The sequence below is a fragment of the Suncus etruscus genome, chromosome 6 (assembly GCF_024139225.1).
Source record: "Suncus etruscus isolate mSunEtr1 chromosome 6, mSunEtr1.pri.cur, whole genome shotgun sequence".
In the NCBI taxonomy this organism is placed as follows: Eukaryota; Metazoa; Chordata; class Mammalia; order Eulipotyphla; family Soricidae; genus Suncus; species Suncus etruscus.
This window is the reverse complement of record NC_064853.1, coordinates 51,647,336-51,666,462: the sequence shown is the minus strand read 5'-3', so window position 1 is coordinate 51,666,462 and position 19,127 is coordinate 51,647,336. Positions and strand designations below refer to the sequence as shown.

Below are 19,127 nucleotides of genomic sequence, written 5' to 3'. Positions count from 1 at the left end.
GCTCCGGGACCGGACTGGGCTGAGCTGGACTGGACGCACACAGCCGCCGCAGCCAGGGACGCCGCCGCCGGGCTCGACACTCTTGTTCCCTGGACCCCGGAGAAGCAAAAGCCCCGCTTGGCCCCGCGCAGGCTCACAGACGTTTGCCTGGCTGCGGGCTCGGAAGCGAGAGCAAAGCCGAGCCAAGCAAAAAGCCGAGCGAAGCAAAGTTGGCTTGCGGACGCGTCTTCGCCGTGGCTGCTGTGGCGCGCGCGGACCGAGCCAGCCCCGCCGCCGCCGCCGCCGCCGCCTCACGCCCCTGAGCCCTTCTCCGACAGCTGCTCCCGCGGCGGAAACTTTGGGCCGGGAGTGGGGGGGCCGAGGCCCGCGCCCCCGCCCGCCCCCTCCCTCGGCGCCCCCCGGCATGTGAGAGGCCCGCGGGGCCCGCGGGGACCGGCCGGCGCGCGGGCCCGGGCCCCGAGCGTTGCTGCCCGACCCCGTCGCCCGGGCCCGCGGAGGGCCGTTGCTCGCGTCCCGTCCCGTCCCGTCCCGCCCCGCCCCGCCCCGCCGCGGGAGGAGGCTCGCTCCAAACTCCCGCAACTTCAGCAACGGGCCCCCAAGCGGCGAAACTCGGAGGGACCCCCACCCCGCCCGGGGCAGCGCCTCTCGCCTCTCGCCTCTCGCCCGCGGACTGACGGTGCTCGAGCGGGCCGGCCCGAGCCCGAGCCCCGAGCCCCGCGCCAAGCCCGGGTCCGGCCGCGATGCTCATGAGGAAGGTGCCGGGCTTCGCGCCGGCCTCGCCGTGCTCGTGGGGGCTGCGGCTGCCGCAGAAGTTCCTCTTCCTGCTCTTCCTCTCGGGCCTCGTCACCCTGTGCTTCGGGGCCCTCTTCCTCCTGCCCAACTCCTCCCGCCTCAAGCGCCTCTTCCTGGCGCCCCGGACCCAGCAGCCCGCCCTGGAGGTGGTGGCCGAAGTGGCCGGGCACCCCCTGGCCCGCGCGCGGGACTCGCCTCCCAACCCGGCGCCCGCCGCCCCGGCCCCGGGGGCAGAGGAGCTCCGCGGCGCGGCCGGTGCCCGGCGCAGGAAGGGGTGGCTGCGGCGCACCACGCTGCCCACCCGGCCCCGGGAGGAGGCCACGGCGCCTCGGAGCAGCGGCCTCACGGCCCCCAGAGCCCAGGAGCAAAGCGTCCCGTTTAGCTTCGATTTCCACGCTTTCCGGGCTCGCCTCCGCCACCCGGTTCTGGGGACTAAGGCCAACGAGAGGCAGGAGCCCCCGAGCCTAGTTGGAAGCCAGCGGGAGAAGATCAGGGAGGTAAGGACTCCCTCCCCGCGGCTCGCTGCCCGGTGCTCCCTTTCCCTGCCTCTATTCGGTAGGGTTATGGGGGACAGGAAGCCCCCCAGGCTCACTCCGTCTGCAACCTTCTTCCAAACTTGCCCCCCTTTGCTCCTTACTGCGCACTTTCCCACTGCGGGGTTCGCCTATTTATCCCCATCCCTGACAGCTGGTAGCAGGACCACCCGGCCCAGTGCGCCCAGCCCCCAGATACTGAGTTTTCTAGGTGGTCTGGAGCTGTCTTTTTGTGGAGTTCACATTCATGAGTGGACTTGCTCAGAGCCAAGGCTCGCATTCTTTGCGTCCTTTTCTGGACTCCCCAGAGCACTTAACTACCTGGAAATGCAGACTTTGAGGTGGATTTGATGTCTTACAAGTATCTCGTGATCTAGCCAGCAACCTACAAATCAAAGACCCTTTGTGGCGCTTACTGTTTCTATTGAGCTTGGAAACAATTGTATATAACTATATGATGCGGGAAGGAATGATCAATAAGTCAGTCTGTAATGTTACGAAGCTCTGAGGTTATTGACTTAAGGAAGCAGGTCTTGGACTTGTTCCCTGTAAGAATTGTATTGGAGGGTGTTTAGAAAGATAACTTTTTGAGTCTGAGTTTAAGAAACTGAAGCTGACACAGCCTTTAAAGATATGTCCAGTTTAAAGATATGTCCAGGTCACCACTCAGGAGTAAATACTCTTAGACCTTTGTTAAACCTGCTTGCCTGAGGGTTCTGCTCCGTGCTACAGAGAAAGCTGCAGTGACACTCCCAGGCCACGAGGGGGCTATGGGCAAACATTGGGCTGGGGCCAGGGTCTTCTCCCTAGAAAGGAGTTGCTCCCCAAAAAGCCCTTCCCTGTGGGCCCAGAGGAAGGAGCTGCTTCTGCCTAGACCTCTGGGTTTGCTGGGATGAGAAGGAAGTCTGCCTGGTTTCTAGGGGAAAACTCCTGTCCTTTCAAGTCCTAACCCAACTGATGGCAGAGGGTGGTTGTGTCCTTCTTGTCTGGATTATCTGTCCTCCCAAGGTCCAACTCTAACTTTAATCTCTGCTGTTACTCAGCCTTTCCACAGTAAACCTTGTTTAGATTGCTAGTGTCTTAGCTAGCATCACAGGACATTTTGTGACATCAACAAAAGGAAATCGAGTCCTTGCTGTGTGTGTATGCTTAGTTTTTATAAGGTTAATTCGAAACTGCTTTAGCTAAGAGGGAGCTTAGTTTTTCCTGTTTTGGTTAGAGAACTGTGTTGTTGAATAGCCACCTGGACCTCCTGTAGTCCCATTTCTTAGAGCTGCCTCTGAGTATCCCAGATCTTTAAAACCTCTTTAGAGGGGAGTGACTCCCCCAGTGAAATTACATATAAACTGCACACACAGAGATTTTCATGACATACCCAGAGTTACCATATATTTTATTTTTTTAATACATTTTAATTGAATCACCCTGAGATACAGTTACAGTGTTGTTCGAGTTTCAGTCATACAGTGTCCAACACCCATCCCTTCACCAGTGCATATTCCCACCAATGTCCCCAGTTTCCCCTTGCCCCTGCCTGTCATTATGGCAGACATTTTTCTTTTTCCCCCTTTCTATCTCTCTTCCTCTCTCCTTTCCTTGGTTTTTCTTCTTTATTTTCCTTTTAGACACTGTAGTTTGCAATATTGTTACCAAGGGGTATCATGTATATCACTTTACCTTCTTTCAGCACCCAGACACCATACTTTTCCAAAAAGGTTTTCCAAAGGACCAAGAATTAACTAACTCCTATACTAACCTGTTTTTCCCAGGTCTGGAGAGATGTCCAGGGTAGAACACACACTTTGCATGCTGGAACCCCAGGTTCTATCTCTGCCACCACATGATCCCCAAGTACCACCAGGAGCAATCCCTCCTGAGCCAAAAATACCCCTTGAGCACTGTCTGGTGTGGGTCAAAAGTCAAAAAAAAGAAAGCAGCAGGGGCCGGAGAGATAGCACGGAGGTAAGGCGTTTGCCTTTCATGCAGAAGGTCATTAGTTCAAATTCCAGCATCCCATATGGTCCCCTGAGCCTGCCAGGAGCGATTTCTGTACGTGTAGCCAGAAGTAACTACCCCTGAGCGCTGCCGGGTATGATCCAAAAACCAAAAAAAAAAAAAAAAAAAAAAGGGCAGCAGAAGAGGGGTTTCCCAGGACCCTGTATTCATAGCTAATCTAATTTCCTTTCCCAAAATCTGGGAGATACATGGGCTGACTAGTGGGAGAACTTGATTCTGTTCCTCCACGGAGACAATTTTCCTTGCCAGTGGAGACTGATGATGGGGACTTACTGCAAAAGCTGGTTGTTGTAGGAGGTGAAGTAATGACTATGCAGGTGGGTATAAAATAGCATGAAGGGTGGTGGTCTGTAGATTGTCAGATATCTGGGTCATTCTATCTGGCATCTCCATGTGACTCTGGTAGTGGCTAGCCGATCATTTACCTATACCCACAATTACTGCTCACCAAACTTAGCTCCTCAGAATGGAGAGGGCTAGACTATAGCAATTTTTCTGCTTGAAACTTACTGTTTTTTTTTTTCTGGCTCCTTAATTGTGATCCCCTTACCAAACTGAACATATGTGAGGCAGAGTTTTGCATTAGCTATTCAGTTACCTTCCTTGAAACCTGTTACAGAATGGTTTACATGACTGCTGCTAGGGGTTGTCTTATCTTCTCATCAAAATGTCTCTCTGTGACCTGCCCAAGGGGAGGTCATTTTAGAAAGATGTCTGTTTTCATAAAAGGGACACTTGCTTTCTACACTACCTTGTTTATTTCTAGACACGGATTGATTAGATCCCAGGAGCAGAGCTGGAGCTAGCATCAGATAAAAGGGACTATGTTCTTATAAAATGAGGTTTTTAAAGTGTAAGTGAACATCGAGAGGAGTAATAAACGAGAATGAAAAAAGACTGGACACCCACAGGCTCTAGATCAACAAAATCTATTCATGAACATTCTATTCTAGTTTGAGTGATGGCCACGGGCACAAGGTCAGCTGATAAGATCGGTTGAAGCTGCATGTTCTGGGTGTATAAGGCTCAGGAAATAATATGTCACTAGAAGCAGCTCTTTCTCCTTCAAAATTTTGGGCCCAGAGATCTGGGCATGTGCTTAACAACAGAGCTTTGCATATGTGAGGTCCTGGGTTTGATCCCTGACACTGCCAAAACAAACAAAAATGGGGGGCGAGCAAGGAAGGGGGCAATGTGAGGCCATTAGATGAGGCAATGTGCTGGAAAAAGAAAACCCAGACAACAGAGTACCACCAGGAATGACCTTGGAAATAAAATTGGGACTGCCCCCTGAGAATTGCCAGAAATGACCCTCAAAACCAACCTCCCACTCAAATAAAAACACAGATTCAAATCTCTTCAACTGTTAACTCTTGGACATTGAGCAAACAAATTTCCTTCCTGGATCTTACTTTTTTCTTCATCAAAATGGGTTGAGTGGGCCAGTCATATGAGTCAAATAGTAAAGATGTGCCTAGCATATATGAAGCCCTGAGTTCAAGCCCAACACTGAATTCTGAATCCCACTGGGTTTGGCTCTGGTGGCCTCTGTACAGTTCTGACTTCTAACACTGTTATAATGGAATTTGCACACCAAAAATAAGAGAAGGCAAGATTTAATTAAGGTCAAGAAGGACCACAACTAGGAAATCACCTGAAATTGTAGACCAGAGCAAAGGTACAGATGCTTTAAATAGGAAGATTCCTAGCAACAGAGCAGCATACTTGTGGGGAAAAGGGAACAAGAGCAAAAGAATGGAGTTTCTCAGTTGGTTACTTGGTGATAATACTTTGAGGTATATTGAGGCAGGAGGGCATGACAGGGGACTTAAGGAGAAGTCTTTCTTGGTGGGAATCTTTGTGGTGGATATATTGTTTTAGGTTCTATATAGATTTTTTTTTTTTTATCAATTTAGTAGTTGTTTTGATGAACCAGCTTCCCTTCCTCTAGGTAACAGGTTGGTCTGGGTCCTTCTGTTCTGAATCGTAACTTATGACTTAGGGTTTGTCATCATTATTCAGGATCTAGAATGGGTCACTCAGAGACCCTGCCTCCTAGTTACCTGCTTAGCAACCTGTTTATGCCCCTAACTTTACCACAGGGTTGTGATACAGATAACATGTAATAGAATAGAACTTTTTTTAAAACAGAAATTAACAGTAGTAAAGGAATGCATGAGGATCAAAACCCTCTAATTTTTATTCTTCCTATATCAGCACCACTGGCCAAAATACCAGAGTCTCAGGTCCTTGCTTTTGGGCCAAGCATTGCTGGGTGTAGCCTGCCTCCCAACCTTCCTGATTCACAGGAGAAACGGCAATAAAATAAAGGCAGTTGGTTGAGGGAGTGACAAATAAGGCTGCAAATTCTTCTAAGTCCTGGTTCTGAAGCAACAGTGAGTGTGATCATTGACCCTGTAGCAGTCAGGCTTTCCCACTGTTTTTATGTCTTTGTTCCATGAAGTTCGGGACAGCGGTGTGCTGCTGGCAGTGGAGGTGATTCTTTTATATCACTGGCATCCAGCCAGCCATAGATATTATTCATTCATACCCTTGACTGAGTCAATCATTCCTATCACCCGTATTGAACTTAAGCAGTGGGCTTGAACAATGACGGAGCCTCAGCTTGTGACCATAAAGAGTAAAGGTGTTGGCAAGAATGGAAAATGGCTCGTTAACAGCCTTTCCCTTCAGATATGGTGATAATAGAGCAAGTTATTATCATTATTATAGGGACCTGAGCCAAAGGTGGGTTTCTTAAACATTGAAATTCATCAGCCTTTTCTCACTCATGAGGAGTTGGAAGAATGTAACTTGTCAGGGTTACATCTCAATGAAAGGATCCCAGCTCTCCTGGATCCTGGTTGCTAGTTCTGGATGGCTGGTTGCTGATCCCTGCCAGTGAAGAAGCTTTTTGGTTTGTTTGTTTTTGGGGTCACACCCGGTAATGCTCAGGGCTTACTCCTGGCTATGCACTCAGAAATCGCTTTTGGCTTGGGGGGGACTATATCGGATGCAGGGATCAAACCGAGGTCCATCTTGGGTCACCCGCGTGCAAGGCAAACACCCTACTGCTACGCTATCACTCCACCCCAAGAAGCTTTTGTTAAAGGGAGGGGAAGTCTGGATGGCGCTGTGAAAACACAGTACTGGAGAGGGGCTACCCCAAACCATATGAAGGTCCTGTGTTGAATTTCACTCCTGCTTAGTCCCCTCTGCCAGCACCTTTATGCACTTCTGGATTTGAGTTTTAATCATGCCAGGGAAACCACTAATCCATCTCTGGGGACAATTTTATGGAAAAATATGAAGATCGGCATTTAGGGGACTTTCTCTAGCCCTTAGTCTCATTTGGTTGCTGTTTTGTTTCTGTATCCGCCCAAGTACTTTGAAGAACTGACACCTAGTTGTAGCTCAGGCACTTGAATGAATGGCTACAATAAAGATTTAATTGTTACTAGTAATAGAAACTCCCTGGAATTCTAAGCAGTCTTAACAGCAACATGATCTCCATGAGGCCTTTTATTTATTTATTTGGGTTTTATGGACCACACAGGTGCTTAGGAGCTACTCTGGGCTTGGGGGTACTTGGAGGAAGGTGGTGACAGGGATTCCAGTCCACGGTTCCTACATGTGAAGCATACACTCCAGCCTGTTGCACTATTTCTCCAGCTTCCATCAGGGCTTTTAGAGTTTGCAGTAACTTTCCAAGTGCATGTCTAAGTTGAAGGGAGTACGTTGTATGTACTATGTGTACCTGAGCAAAGACTTTAATGCCTGGATAGCAGGCACCTGGAGGATGGGAATATTGTCTTGAGGTACCTGTGACTTGGCAAGGAGTGTTTCATGTCCCAGCTCTGGCTCTCCATGCTTGCTGGGTCAAGACTCCAGGATATTATTCGTTATGATTTGTGACAGTGTCTGAATAAGTCATCTTGGCAAATGATCTTTGCTCGCCATTAATGCCCTGGTTCGTTAGTCATGTGTGGTTTCTCTGTGTATCTGATTTATCATTGCCGGTGCTTGGGACAGGTAGGCAAATTAAAAGGCTTTATATTCTTTGTAGCATGTGAATCTGAGCTGATGAGATGTTCGGGATAATTAATATTAGGAATACCTCAGATTTAAATAGCTTTTCTCCTAAGAGCTAAGTTGCTTCACCATAAAAGATCTCCCCCCACACTCCACTTCCCGCCCCTGTCCTTTAGTTTCACTCTTGTTCTGCTCTATGATTCATTTTTATGTAGATATGAAGATGGGCCTATAATAACTGGACAAATCCCATGGGGGACTCATATCCTGAATCACTTTTTCTTCCATTGAACTGAGAGCTGCAAAGAGAATAATGCTTACACCTTGTCCCCACCAGGTGTACAACCTAACACCTGCAGCTACTTTTATTTTAAGTTGCTCCATAATTTGGCTGGGATTAAGTGCAGGCATTCAGGAACAATTCCTTCTGAAGTCTCACATCCTTAACTAGAGTTGTCTTTCGTATTAGTGTCTTTAGTATTAGTCTAGAAGTATAACTTTTTATTTTTTAGTAAAGCTAGTTTATATTGAATGAAACTTGCTTAGAAAGATGTGAGAGGGAGAAAAGGGGAAAATAATGTGTTTAAGAGAGAACCTGGATTTATCCAGAGTAGAAATATGCAAGAAAAGAAACAAAGAAAAGCAAGCATGATACGTGTTCAAGGGAGAACACAGACTTGAAGAGCAAGCCAGTACAATGACTTTTAAAAGTCAGTTGTTTATTTCACAGTATGTTTAGTAGAGGGGTAAGAATATAGATTCTTCTGTAGTTTTCAGAGTTACTGATTATAGCTCAAGAAATGCCTTTTCTCTAGCTTTCCCCAAAGACTGATCCATTACTCCACCAAAAGAAAAATATCATTATATATATATATATATATATATATATATATATATATATATATATATATCAGGTTTAAAGGGACTTACATATATTCTCTTATTGAAAAAAATAAATCAGGCTTGTAGGTTGGAAAGCCTCATGGAGAAAAGCAGCTTAGTAAACAGGTGGACCTCCAGACCTGGGAGGACTGCCTGTGGTGGGAGAAGGCACCTATCTTTCATGTCCTAAGTTGAGTCTACATCAGCTGAGGTGGGGAACCTTAGGAAATTCACTCTGTGCCTTGCTTTCATGGCCTAGTTAGGGGAGGCTTATTAAAGGATGATGGACACAATACAGATGATTGATGAACCAAGATCCACAAACCAAACTTATTTGTTGTTATTTAAGTTCTGTGCACCTGCAGTCAAACAGGAAAAGCCTTACTCATGCCATGAGCCCTCGATCTTGATTTCTTTCTACCTAAGGCCAAGATCTAATACCGTGAATGTGCATAGTTTGGGAAAAGGATCAACAGACTTTCTTAACTTTGTGTGCTTATGGCAGATGATAAGAAACTAAATTGGAGGGCTGGAGAGAGTACAGTGGGTAGGGTGCTTGCCTTGCCTGTGGCCAACCCAGGTTCGATCCCAAGCACCCCATATGATCCACCAAGCCTGCCAGGAGTAAGCATTGATGGGTGTGGCCAAAAACAAAAAATTCTCACCAAACAGAAAAAAAAAAAAAACCCCAAAAACAAACAAAAAGAGATCAAATTGAAGACCTCTCAAAGAATTCTGAGAACTTGGGGCCGGAGAGATAGCATGGCCTTGCATGCCTTGCATGCAGAAGGTCAGTGGTTCAAATCCCGGCATCCCATATGGTCCCCTGAGCCTGCCAGGAGCGATTTCTGAGCATAGAGCCAGAAGTAACCCCTGAACGCTGCTGGGTGTGACAAAAAAAAAGAAAGAATTGTGAGAACTCAAGTTCTAAGTGGCCCTCCCTCTTTTTCTTATCACCAACCCACTTCCTATAGGGGTTGGTTCCTTTTGGGCCAAGGCAGTATATTTTTGGTTCTATTTGTGGGATGGACTCCCCTAGTGTGTCAGTTGGGGGAGAGAGCCAGAAACACTTGAGTAATATTTGACCCAGTGTTATGGGTTGATGGTTCAGTGCTTGGACACTTCGGTATTTAGGGATCACCAAGGGCTACTACATCTGTAGTACGAGGATAACTTTGTGGTCTGGTGATCAAACCCAGGATCTCTCATTTAAGGCATGTTCTCTAGCCTTTTGTGCTATATTTCTCGCTCTGCTTTGATTCCTTTAAATGCTAGTAAACTAGCAATTGGTTTCTAGTATTTTAATTACAATTCTAAGAAATATACTCCCAGGATTCTGCAAATAGCACAGTATTTAGGGGGTGTGTCTAACATGTGCCCAACCCAGGTTTGATTCCTTGGCACCATATGGTCCTCCAGGCATCATGGGGGATGACCCTGGAGGTTCCCAGCATTGATGAAGTGGTCTGAGTAGCCCTGGCATTACTTCACACCCTTAAGCCCTTACACTGAACAGACAGGTACAATTGGCAGAGAATCATCAGGGGGCCCCACAAATTTCCTGAGCACTGCTTAGAATTATGTATCTCTGTTTTCTGAGGGATGTTGGTCTATAGGTTTTCTTTAAAAAAAACCCTTTGATTTTTGGTGGAAAATTATGTTGGTCTTATAAAATAAACTGAAAAAGGGTTTCTAATTTTTGAAAATGTTTGTGGGACACAAACAAGTTTGTTTGTTTTGGGACCACACCAGGCAGTGCTCAGGAGACCATTTGTAGTGCTAGGGATCAAAATTGGGTTGACTACCTTACCTTATCCACAATATTTCTGGCTCCTCTTTTTTTTTTTTTTTTTTGGTTTTTAGGGTCACACCCGTTTGATGCTCAGGGGTTACTCCTGCTAAGCACTCAGAAATCGCCCATGGCTTGGGGGGACCATATGGGACGCTGGGGCATCGAACTGCGGTCCTTCCTTGGCTAGCGCTTGCAAGACAGACACCTTACCTCTAGCACCACCTTGCCAGCCCCTAGGCTCCTCTTAACATTTGCTAAACTCACTGGTGAAGCCAAATAGGTCTAGGGTTTTGTTTGCTGCTGCTGCAGTTGCTGTTGTTTGTATGTGTGATGAGTTAATTTAATAGATAATTATTTTTACATTTTTTTACTTTCTGTATCTTTTTTTTAAACTTTATTAATTGATTAATTGATTCTTGGGCCACACTTGGGGTCACTCCTGGCTCTGCACTCAGAAATCACCCCTGGCAGACTAGGGGACCATATGAGATGCTGGGAATCAAACCAAGTCCCTCCCAGGTCGGCTGCATGCAAGGCATATGCCCCAATGCAGTTTTATCTCTCCAACCCCCCTACTTTCTGTATCTTTTTCTTTCTTTCTTTCTTTCTTTCTTTCTTTCTTTCTTTCTTTCTTTCTTTCTTTCTTTCTTTCTTTCTTTCTTTCTTTCTTTCTTTCTTTCTTTCTTTCTTTCTTTCTTTCTTTCTTTCTTTCTTTCTCTTCCTTTCTTTCTTTCTCTTTCTTTCTTTCTTTCTCTTTCTTTCTTTCTTTCTTTCTTTCTTTCTTTCTTTCTTTCTTTCTTTCTTTCTTTCTTTCTTTCTTTCTTTCTTTCTTTCTTTCTTTCTTTCTTTCTTCCTTCCTTCCTTCCTTCCTTCCTTCCTTCCTTCCTTCCTCCCTCCCTCCCTCTCCCTCCCTCCCTCCCCTCCCTCCCTTCCCTCCCTCCCTCCCTCCCTCCCTCCCTCCCTTCGTGCTCAGAAATTGCTCCTGGCAGGCACAGGGGACCAAATGGGATGCCGAGATTCAAACCACCATCCATCCTGGATCTGCTGCTTGCAAGGCAAATGCCCTACCACTGTGCTGTCTTTTCTGCCCCCTTTTTCTTTCTTTCTTTCTTTCTTTCTTTCTTTCTTTCTTTCTTTCTTTCTTTCTTTCTTTCTTTCTTTCTTTCTTTCTTTCTTTCTTTCTTTCTTTCTTTCTTTCTTTCTTTCTTTCTTTCTTTCTTTCTTTCCTTCCTTCCTTCCTTCCTTCCTTCCTTCCTTCCTTCCTTCCTTCCTTCCTCCCTCCCTCCCTCCCTCCCTCCCTCCCTCCCTCCCTCCCTCCCTCCCTCCCTCCCTCCCTCTCTCTCTCTCTCTCTCTCTCTCTTTCTTTCTTTCTTTCTTTCTTTCTTTCTTTCTTTCTTTCTTTCTTTCTTTCTTGGGGGGCACACAGGGCTTAGGTTTACTCCTGGCTTTGTACTCAGGGATCACATCTGGCTCACTCCTGACAATGCATTAGGGAATGATATGTGATACTGGGGACCAATACAGGTCAGTCACATGTGAGGCAAGTATCTCACCTGCACTGTACTAGCTCTCTAGCCTGCTTTTGTATATTTCTAATGTGAGTTTTGTTAATTTTGCTTTCAAGTAATTTAATTCTTTTAAGTTATGGGGCTTATTTTAATAATTAATTTTAAATTTCTTGCTATTTTTCTCTTTTTTGTTATAGATTTTTTTTTCAGGTTTTTATTCAGCCCTGTGATGGGACTTACTTCATAGCAGTATTCAGGAAATCATGTGGGGCTAATGCAGTGGTTCTCAAATAGTGGGGCGCCTCCCTGGGGGGCTCCGTAAAGGTAAAGGGGAGTGTGTTTGACCTCGGCAAACACTGTCATAACAAGCTAAGCCCTGTGTTTATGTCTCTGTATGTCTCTGGAGCTGAGTTGCTGTGTCCTGCTTCAAACCCTGCTTCGAAAAGCTATGCATTGCAAAACGTGCTCATTGTAGCCATTAATCCAGACATCACCTCTGATTAAAAAATCAGCTCAAATTATTTTATATATTTTTGTTTTGCAGGTTCACGTTTTTTTTTTTTAATAAAGATACTATTTACAGTTACGCGGGGGGTGCAAAAATGTTTTATTCTTCCTAGGGGGGCATGACAGAAAATAATTGAGAAGCACTGGGCTAGTGATTGAACCTGAGCCACACTTAGTGGTGCTCAGGAGCTATTCCTGGCTCTGTCTCAGGAGTGAAGCCTGACAGAACTCAGGGGGCCATATGTGATGGTAGGGATTTTAACTGGGGCCAAGAGGTTGCAAGGCACGGGCCTTAACCTCTTCCCTCTCACAAGAAGTCAGTTTTTATAAGTTGATAAATCAATCCTTTTATTCACTCACATACTTACCATTTATAATTATTTTTATTCCTCTTACTATGTCTGAATATCTGACATTTTTTCTTCAGCCTTGAAAAACAAAACTTCTGTTTAACACTTTTGTAGTGTAAGTAGGATAGTGATAACTTCTTCAGTTCTTGTTTAGAGAGAATGTGTCTCTATTTTGCCTTCATTTTGAAAGGATATAATTGCTTTAATTAGGTGAGTTTTTTCTCTATTTACATGGAAGATTCACTACTGTATAATATGCACTGTTTCTGATATGAGGCTATGTATGTTCTTCTGAATAAAATGTCTTACCCTTAACAGGACTTTGGGTACCGTCAATTTTCTCTTTGCAATTAGTTTTCAGCAATTTGACTATCCTATGTCTAGATGTAGGAATCATTTTTTAAATTATTTTTCAGTTTTATTAAGATTATTAGTCTCGGGCCTGGAGAGTTAGCACAGTGGCGTTTGCCTTGCAAGTGGCCGATCCAGGACCAAAGGTGGTTGGTTCGAATCCCGGTGTCCCATATGGTCCCCCGTGCCTGCCAGGAGCTATTTCTGAGCAGACAGCCAGGAGTAACCCCTGAGCACTGCCAGGTGTGATCCAAAAAACAAAACAAATCAAAACAAAACAAAACAAAACAAAAAGATTATTAATCTCGGGCCCGGAGAGATAGCACAGCGGCGTTTACCTTGCAAGCAGCCGATCCAGGACCAAAGGTGGTTGGTTGGTTTGAATCCCAGTGTCCTATATGGTCCCCCGTGCCTGCCAGGAGCTATTTCTGAGCAGACAGACAGGAGTAACCCCTGAGCACCGCTGGGTGTGGCCCAAAAACCAAAAAAAAAAAAAAAAAAAAAAAGATTATTAGTCTTTGGGTTTTCTTTTTTCATCAACTTTGGAAACTTTGGGGGCTAGAGAGCTTGCCTTGCACAAGTTGGATCCCTAGTACCATGTTTTGTCCCCTGAACCCTGCCAGGAGTAATTCCTAAGCATGGAGCCAGGAGTAAGCTTTAAGCACCACCAGAAAAAAAGTGCACTGACTTTAATGCATATATCTTTGTGCCATTTTACAATTTAGAGATTCTGTTTATTTTGGGAAATTGGTACTAAATGCATGAAATATACCTTTGTGTTGAAACCAAATCATGAATAGAGCTAACACAGTTCTCAGAAGGGCTCCTAATTTCTAATTCATATCTTCTTAAATTATTTGTGCATTTTTTGCTCATCTGTTTTTAGTTGTTAGAAGGAATATTTATTGTGATGTTCCAGCAGCCTTCATTAGCATGGCTTTCCAGATTTTTTAAGCTGTCAAGTATTTATTCTGGGCTTCTTTCCTTAAGTTTAATAATCACTATTTATAAATGTTTAAAAAAATTGATTTTGAACCCAGGACATCACATGCACATGTTCTACAGCTGAGTTACATCCCTAGCCTCTTGACCACTTTTTAAGTTTGATTGGTTAATCACTACTGAATGGGGGTGGGAGTGTTTCTCAGTGATAAAGCACACTCTTTGTATGTAGGAGGCTCTAGGGTTGATCCTGGCACCCACATACAAAAATAATGTGGTGAGAAGGGAGGCAAAAAAAAAAAAAAAAAAAGAGAGAAAATACAAATTAATGCAAAACAAAATAGAACAGCCACACAGGCCAAACAACAGATTTTTTTTTTTTTTTTGCTCAGAGGAAGAAATATTCTTATGACTGGAGCACCCCCAAGGTACAGCCTGTGAAATCCGAGCTCTTCTCTTATTCAGGAAAGTTCAATATGAAGTAAAAGTCATAGCTCATTGTAAAATCTGTCAGCTCAGCTGGCTCATTAGGGTTGGCAGTGATGGTGGATGAAAGTTTTGTCTCTTCTTCAAGATCCCTTTCCCCCATTTTTATTCCTGGAATGAGCTCTGCAGAGGTTAAATCTAAACTCTGCTAGGTAAGTCTTATTCCCCCAAGAAAACATTTTGGCACTGTGTGTGTGTGTGTGTGTGTGGTGTGTGTGTGTGTGTGTGTGTGTGTGTGTGTGTGTGTGTGTGTGTGTGTGCTAGACCTAAATCAGCAGCAAATATCCCCTTTTCAACTTACCCAGAACCCATCTTCTGTATCTGTCAAATAGTCTTATTCCCCCAAGAAAACATTTTGGCACTGTGTGTGTGTGTGTGTGTGTGTGTGTGTGTGTGTGTGTGTGTGTGTGTGTGTGTGTGCTTGACCTAAATCAGCAGCAAATATCCCCTCTTTTTTTTTTTTTTTTTGGTTTTTGGGCCACACCCGTTTGATGCTCAGGGGTTACTCCTGGCTATGTGCTCAGAAATCGCCCCTGGCTTGGGGGAACCATATGGGACGCCGGGGGATCGAACCGCGGTCCTTCCTTGGCTAGCGCTTGCAAGGCAGACACCTTACCTCCAGCGCCACCTACCCGGCCCCATATCCCCTCTTTTCAACTTACCCAGAACCCATCTTCAGTATCTGTCAAATAGCTTCCAAAACTCTAGAGTCATTTTTATTTTTAATTGTAAGAACTAGTGGAGGGCCAGAGTGATAGTATGTGAGTAGGGAACTTACCTTACATGTGATTGGGGTTTGATCCCTGGCACCACATACGGTCCCCTGAACCTCTCCAGAAGTGATCCCTGAATGCAAAACCAGGAGTAAGCCCTGAGCACTACCAGGTGTGTCCCCCTTCCAAAAAAGGAAAAAAGAACCAGTGGGAAAAGACTTGTTTCTTGCTTTCAGAAGTAGAAATTTTAAAGAATGGCCTACAAAATGTGATCAACTCTGTATCTTCCCAGTATTGGATAGAGAAAGGTTCCTGTTTTGGAACAAAAAGTAGCAGTCCTATCTAGAGACTTCCTGGCAGTTCTAAATAAAGACTTTCAGGGTGTATGAACATGTAAGGGGCAGAGATTTGGCTCTGACACCCTCACAGAAACAGGACTGTGCACCAGCCTCCCTGTAGACCTGCTAGATACTCTGTGTCTGGTTGTTGGTCTTTAAGTAATTAAGAATGGTACCAGTGTGGCAATGATTCAGAAAGGGCTGAGGAAGTCAAACAATATGAAGCATTTTCTGTGATTAGAGGAGTGAATAAGAAGATTCTCTCTTCTCTGGGAAAAATGCTCTTAAACTTGAGGAAAGAGTTTATTGATCATGAATTCAAGTTTGTTAGACCTGGGTTTGAAGCTTCCTTTGTTTCTGACTTAATTTTCTTAGTATTCTGGACCTGGTTCCATATATGGTCTTCCAAATGCCCAGGGAAGATCCTCAGGGGATCTGTTCCTAAGGGATGGGGCTCCAGTGGGATGATGCTTTATCACGTCTTGGACACATCAGATCAAGACTTCCTTGTGTATGATATTTTCTTAGTAGAACTCTGGCACCTTGACACCTTGTAGCTTATCCGTACAACAGCTTGTGGCATAAAACTATAATTCTACATTTTTGTTTTTGTTTTGTTTTGTTTTGTTTTGTTTTGTTTTGGGCCATACCCAGAAGTACTCAAGGTTTACTCTTGGCTCTGTGCTCAGAAATTACTCCTGGGGGTCCGGAGAGATAGCACAATGGCGTTTGCCTTGCAAGCAGCCAACCCAGGACCGAAGGTGGTTGGTTCAAATCCCGGTGTCCCCTATGGTCCCCCGTGTCTGCCAGGTACTATTTCTGAGCAGATAGCCAGGAGTAACCCCTGAGCACTGCCGGGCGTGGGCCCCCTTCAAAAAAAATGAAATTACTCCTGGAAGGCTCGAGGGAACATATAGGATATTGAGGCTCAAATCTGGTTTGGCCACATACAAGATAAATGCCCTACTCACTGTGCTATCACTCCAGCCCCCATAGTCTTACTTTCTGAGAGAATAAATGTTGAAAAGCCAAGGACCAACTTCAAATTGCAATGCATTGATTTATACCTTGTCTCCTAACTCTTAGGTTCTTTCTGTGATACCACCTACAGGCTCATAGGGGCTCATTCAGAGAAAGTGTTTTCATTCTATGATAGACATTTTTCATAGTCTTTGTAGGTATTCAAAAGAACTTTCTTGGGGCCGGAGAGATAGCATGGAGGTAAGGTGTTTGCCTTTCATGCAGGAGGTCATCGGTTCGAATCCCGGCGTCCCATATGGTCCCCCGTGCCTGCCAGGAGCAATTTCTGAGCCTGGAGCCAGGAATAACTCCTGAGCACTGCCGGGTGTGACCCAAAACCCCCCCCCCCCAAAATTTTTTTTAAAAGAACTTTCTTGACATGAAAAGGGAGAGTTTGAGGAGCTGAGTGTGCACAAAATTTGCTGAGTTCAATACCACTTTGTATAATGCAGCTTGTTATGGCTTAAGACATCATCTCCAAGGTGGGGGGCATGGCCCTCTGTGGGCCACCAAGATAATCCAAGGGGCAACAGGAAAAAAATTGTGTAAAAGGGTGGGAGAGTGCACATAGTATGACACTAGGGGCTATCAGGCTGGATGGGTATGGTCACGGGAAGGAAACAAGGTTAGAAGGGGCCACTGTTAGAAGAGGTTGAGAAACACTGGCTTAGGGGATTTGAGTAAATACTGAGTTTCTCCCCAAGAGGTTTGGATTTAATTGGTCTGGGTGCAACCTGAGCACTGAGATTCTTCACAACTTCTCAGGTAGTTTTAGTGTGTAGCCATGACCCATGGATGTTTTGTCTTCTGCTAGGCTATCTCTCTCTCTGGTTGTATTTCTTTTTACCCACTTCTAGAAGAATCTGGAAAATTTATCTAATAAATACCTAGACTAGGATTGGGTAAGATAGAAAATGAGCTGGGACCCAGTGGAAATTCAGTTTTCTAGAATTAAGGGCATATATGAGTAACATGATCAAGGGAAATCATGAATTTATTAAAACTTTCAAAAACAAAAACACCATCTACTGAACCCCAGTTATACACAGAGGCTCTTTGAGCTGAAGAAAAAAGTTCAAGGTGGCCTCCTGAGTTGGGAGAATTTTATAGGGTCTTAGCCTATTGTCATATGAATCACTTTTCCACAGATATAGATGCAAAGAGAAGGCATTAGTTAGCTGCATAAATATTTACCTGTGTCACCAAAATGTTATTTATTTATTATATATTTTGGAAACCAGGCAGGTCATAAACATTTGAAATGAAAACATTTGCCTGCTTAGATGTAGATTTCCCAAAAGGCCATCCCTCTCCTCCCTGTGGCCTCTGTTGCTTTCTAGCTAACAGAGCAGCATTTCCACTGCTGTTTGGGCTTACAATGGACTAACAAATGCTAAGAAGAAAGAAGCCAGGAGGCTGGACCTGCAGCTGCAGTGGTTGCAGTTTCCTATCTTTGCCTTTCCAGGTGTGAGGTGTGACTCGGTTGAGATCTGTATCCTGGGCTGATCAGATCTGATCTCTCCCAGTGGAAGCTGTAGGAGGTGAGAACAGGCAGTAACTTAGTGTGAGTGTCCTCTCTGTGGCTTAGTGATAGTCCCCTCGGGAGAGGTTTCCATATGAGAAATCTTAGAATCCTCAACCTTTGCCAAGTGACTGTCTTCAATCTGTTTCAACTATTTCTAACAAATTCTTTGGCTGATGTGACATATAAAACAAGTTCTGTTTATCCCAAACTTATTCATTCCGGCTTCAAGGGTTGGACATTTCGTGTAGGAGCATTATTGGAGAGTCAGACTTTAGAGAAGAAATTTCCTTCTGTTGTTAAATCTTATATTAAACCACGCTTACTCAGAGGCCTCTGGCTGCAGGAAGCGGTGATGAGGCTGGAACTTGGCAGATGGCTGGAGCTGCGGCTTCCTGGAGGCTTATGTGGGGAGATGATTGTTTGTATATTGGTTTTCATTTATGTATTGGTCTTATTTTCATCTTCCTGAGGTACCCAGATGCTATGGTGATAGATTGGTTGGAAACGACTCATTTGTCAGGGTTCCATGGGGGATGTAGGTTTCCTTCTTGTGTGCAGTGGAGTCTAAAATGGTTAATTAGATGCCAAGGCATTTTTGCATGGGTCCTTCTCTGCTGCTTCTTCCAGGTGGATACGATTGCTTTGGCTAGAGAGGGCCTGGGGCTTTTCCAGCCAAACTCATCTCCTTCATGCCATTCTCAGGCCCACCTTTATTTAGGTATTATTTTTTGTTTGTTTTTCCCCTTCTCCTAATGTTTTGCTCTAGAAATTGCCTTCATGTGACTGCTGGAATTTGCAGAGTTGATTTGTGCTAGAAACATAGTTGTCAAACAGGTTCAAACCAGACTTTCTAAAATAATATAATTGAACTGATATGCAGTGAGAGGAATATTTACTACTTGCTGCTTATCTGTGTAGTTCCAGTTCAACTTTCCCTGAAAACTTACCGTGTCTTTACATATCTGACAATGCTTTAGAGGCTGAGGATGTAAGGAAGAGGCCTCTAGCCACATTTCAGAGAACCTCTAGGTCTGGTTGACGTAGACTTGTCCACATTTGTCACCCCATGGATCTGCCCACTTAAAGAGGTAGACAATGGCTGAGAAATCACAATGAGTTAATGTAATGAGGGGTGGGAGGTAGTCATTTTAGGCAAATGTGGGGAGGACTGGGCCAGATGGTTTGCTGTTGTTCGGAACAGCAAGATGTAGATCTGTACATAAGAGATGTGGACACAAAAGGTGAAGCTAGGAATGGTCAAAGCTTCCACCTGGAAGATTTGGTGACATCAGGAAGTGGGGGGACAGTGAGAAATTCTGGAAGAGATGAGGAGCTGAATT

General features: G+C 44.9%; 1 protein-coding gene across 1 annotated transcript in view; it reads left to right on the top strand.

The window, feature by feature from the left end:
• The first annotated feature begins 632 nt into the window (after positions 1 to 632).
• MAN1C1 (mannosidase alpha class 1C member 1) overlaps positions 633 to 19,127 on the top strand; it is a 163,338-nt gene continuing 144,843 nt past the window's right edge. Inside the window, exon 1 of the mRNA XM_049774753.1 lies at positions 633 to 1,289. Coding sequence (XP_049630710.1) covers positions 741 to 1,289 — 549 coding nt within the window. The 5' untranslated portion in view covers positions 633 to 740. The remainder of the gene's footprint in view (positions 1,290 to 19,127) is intronic.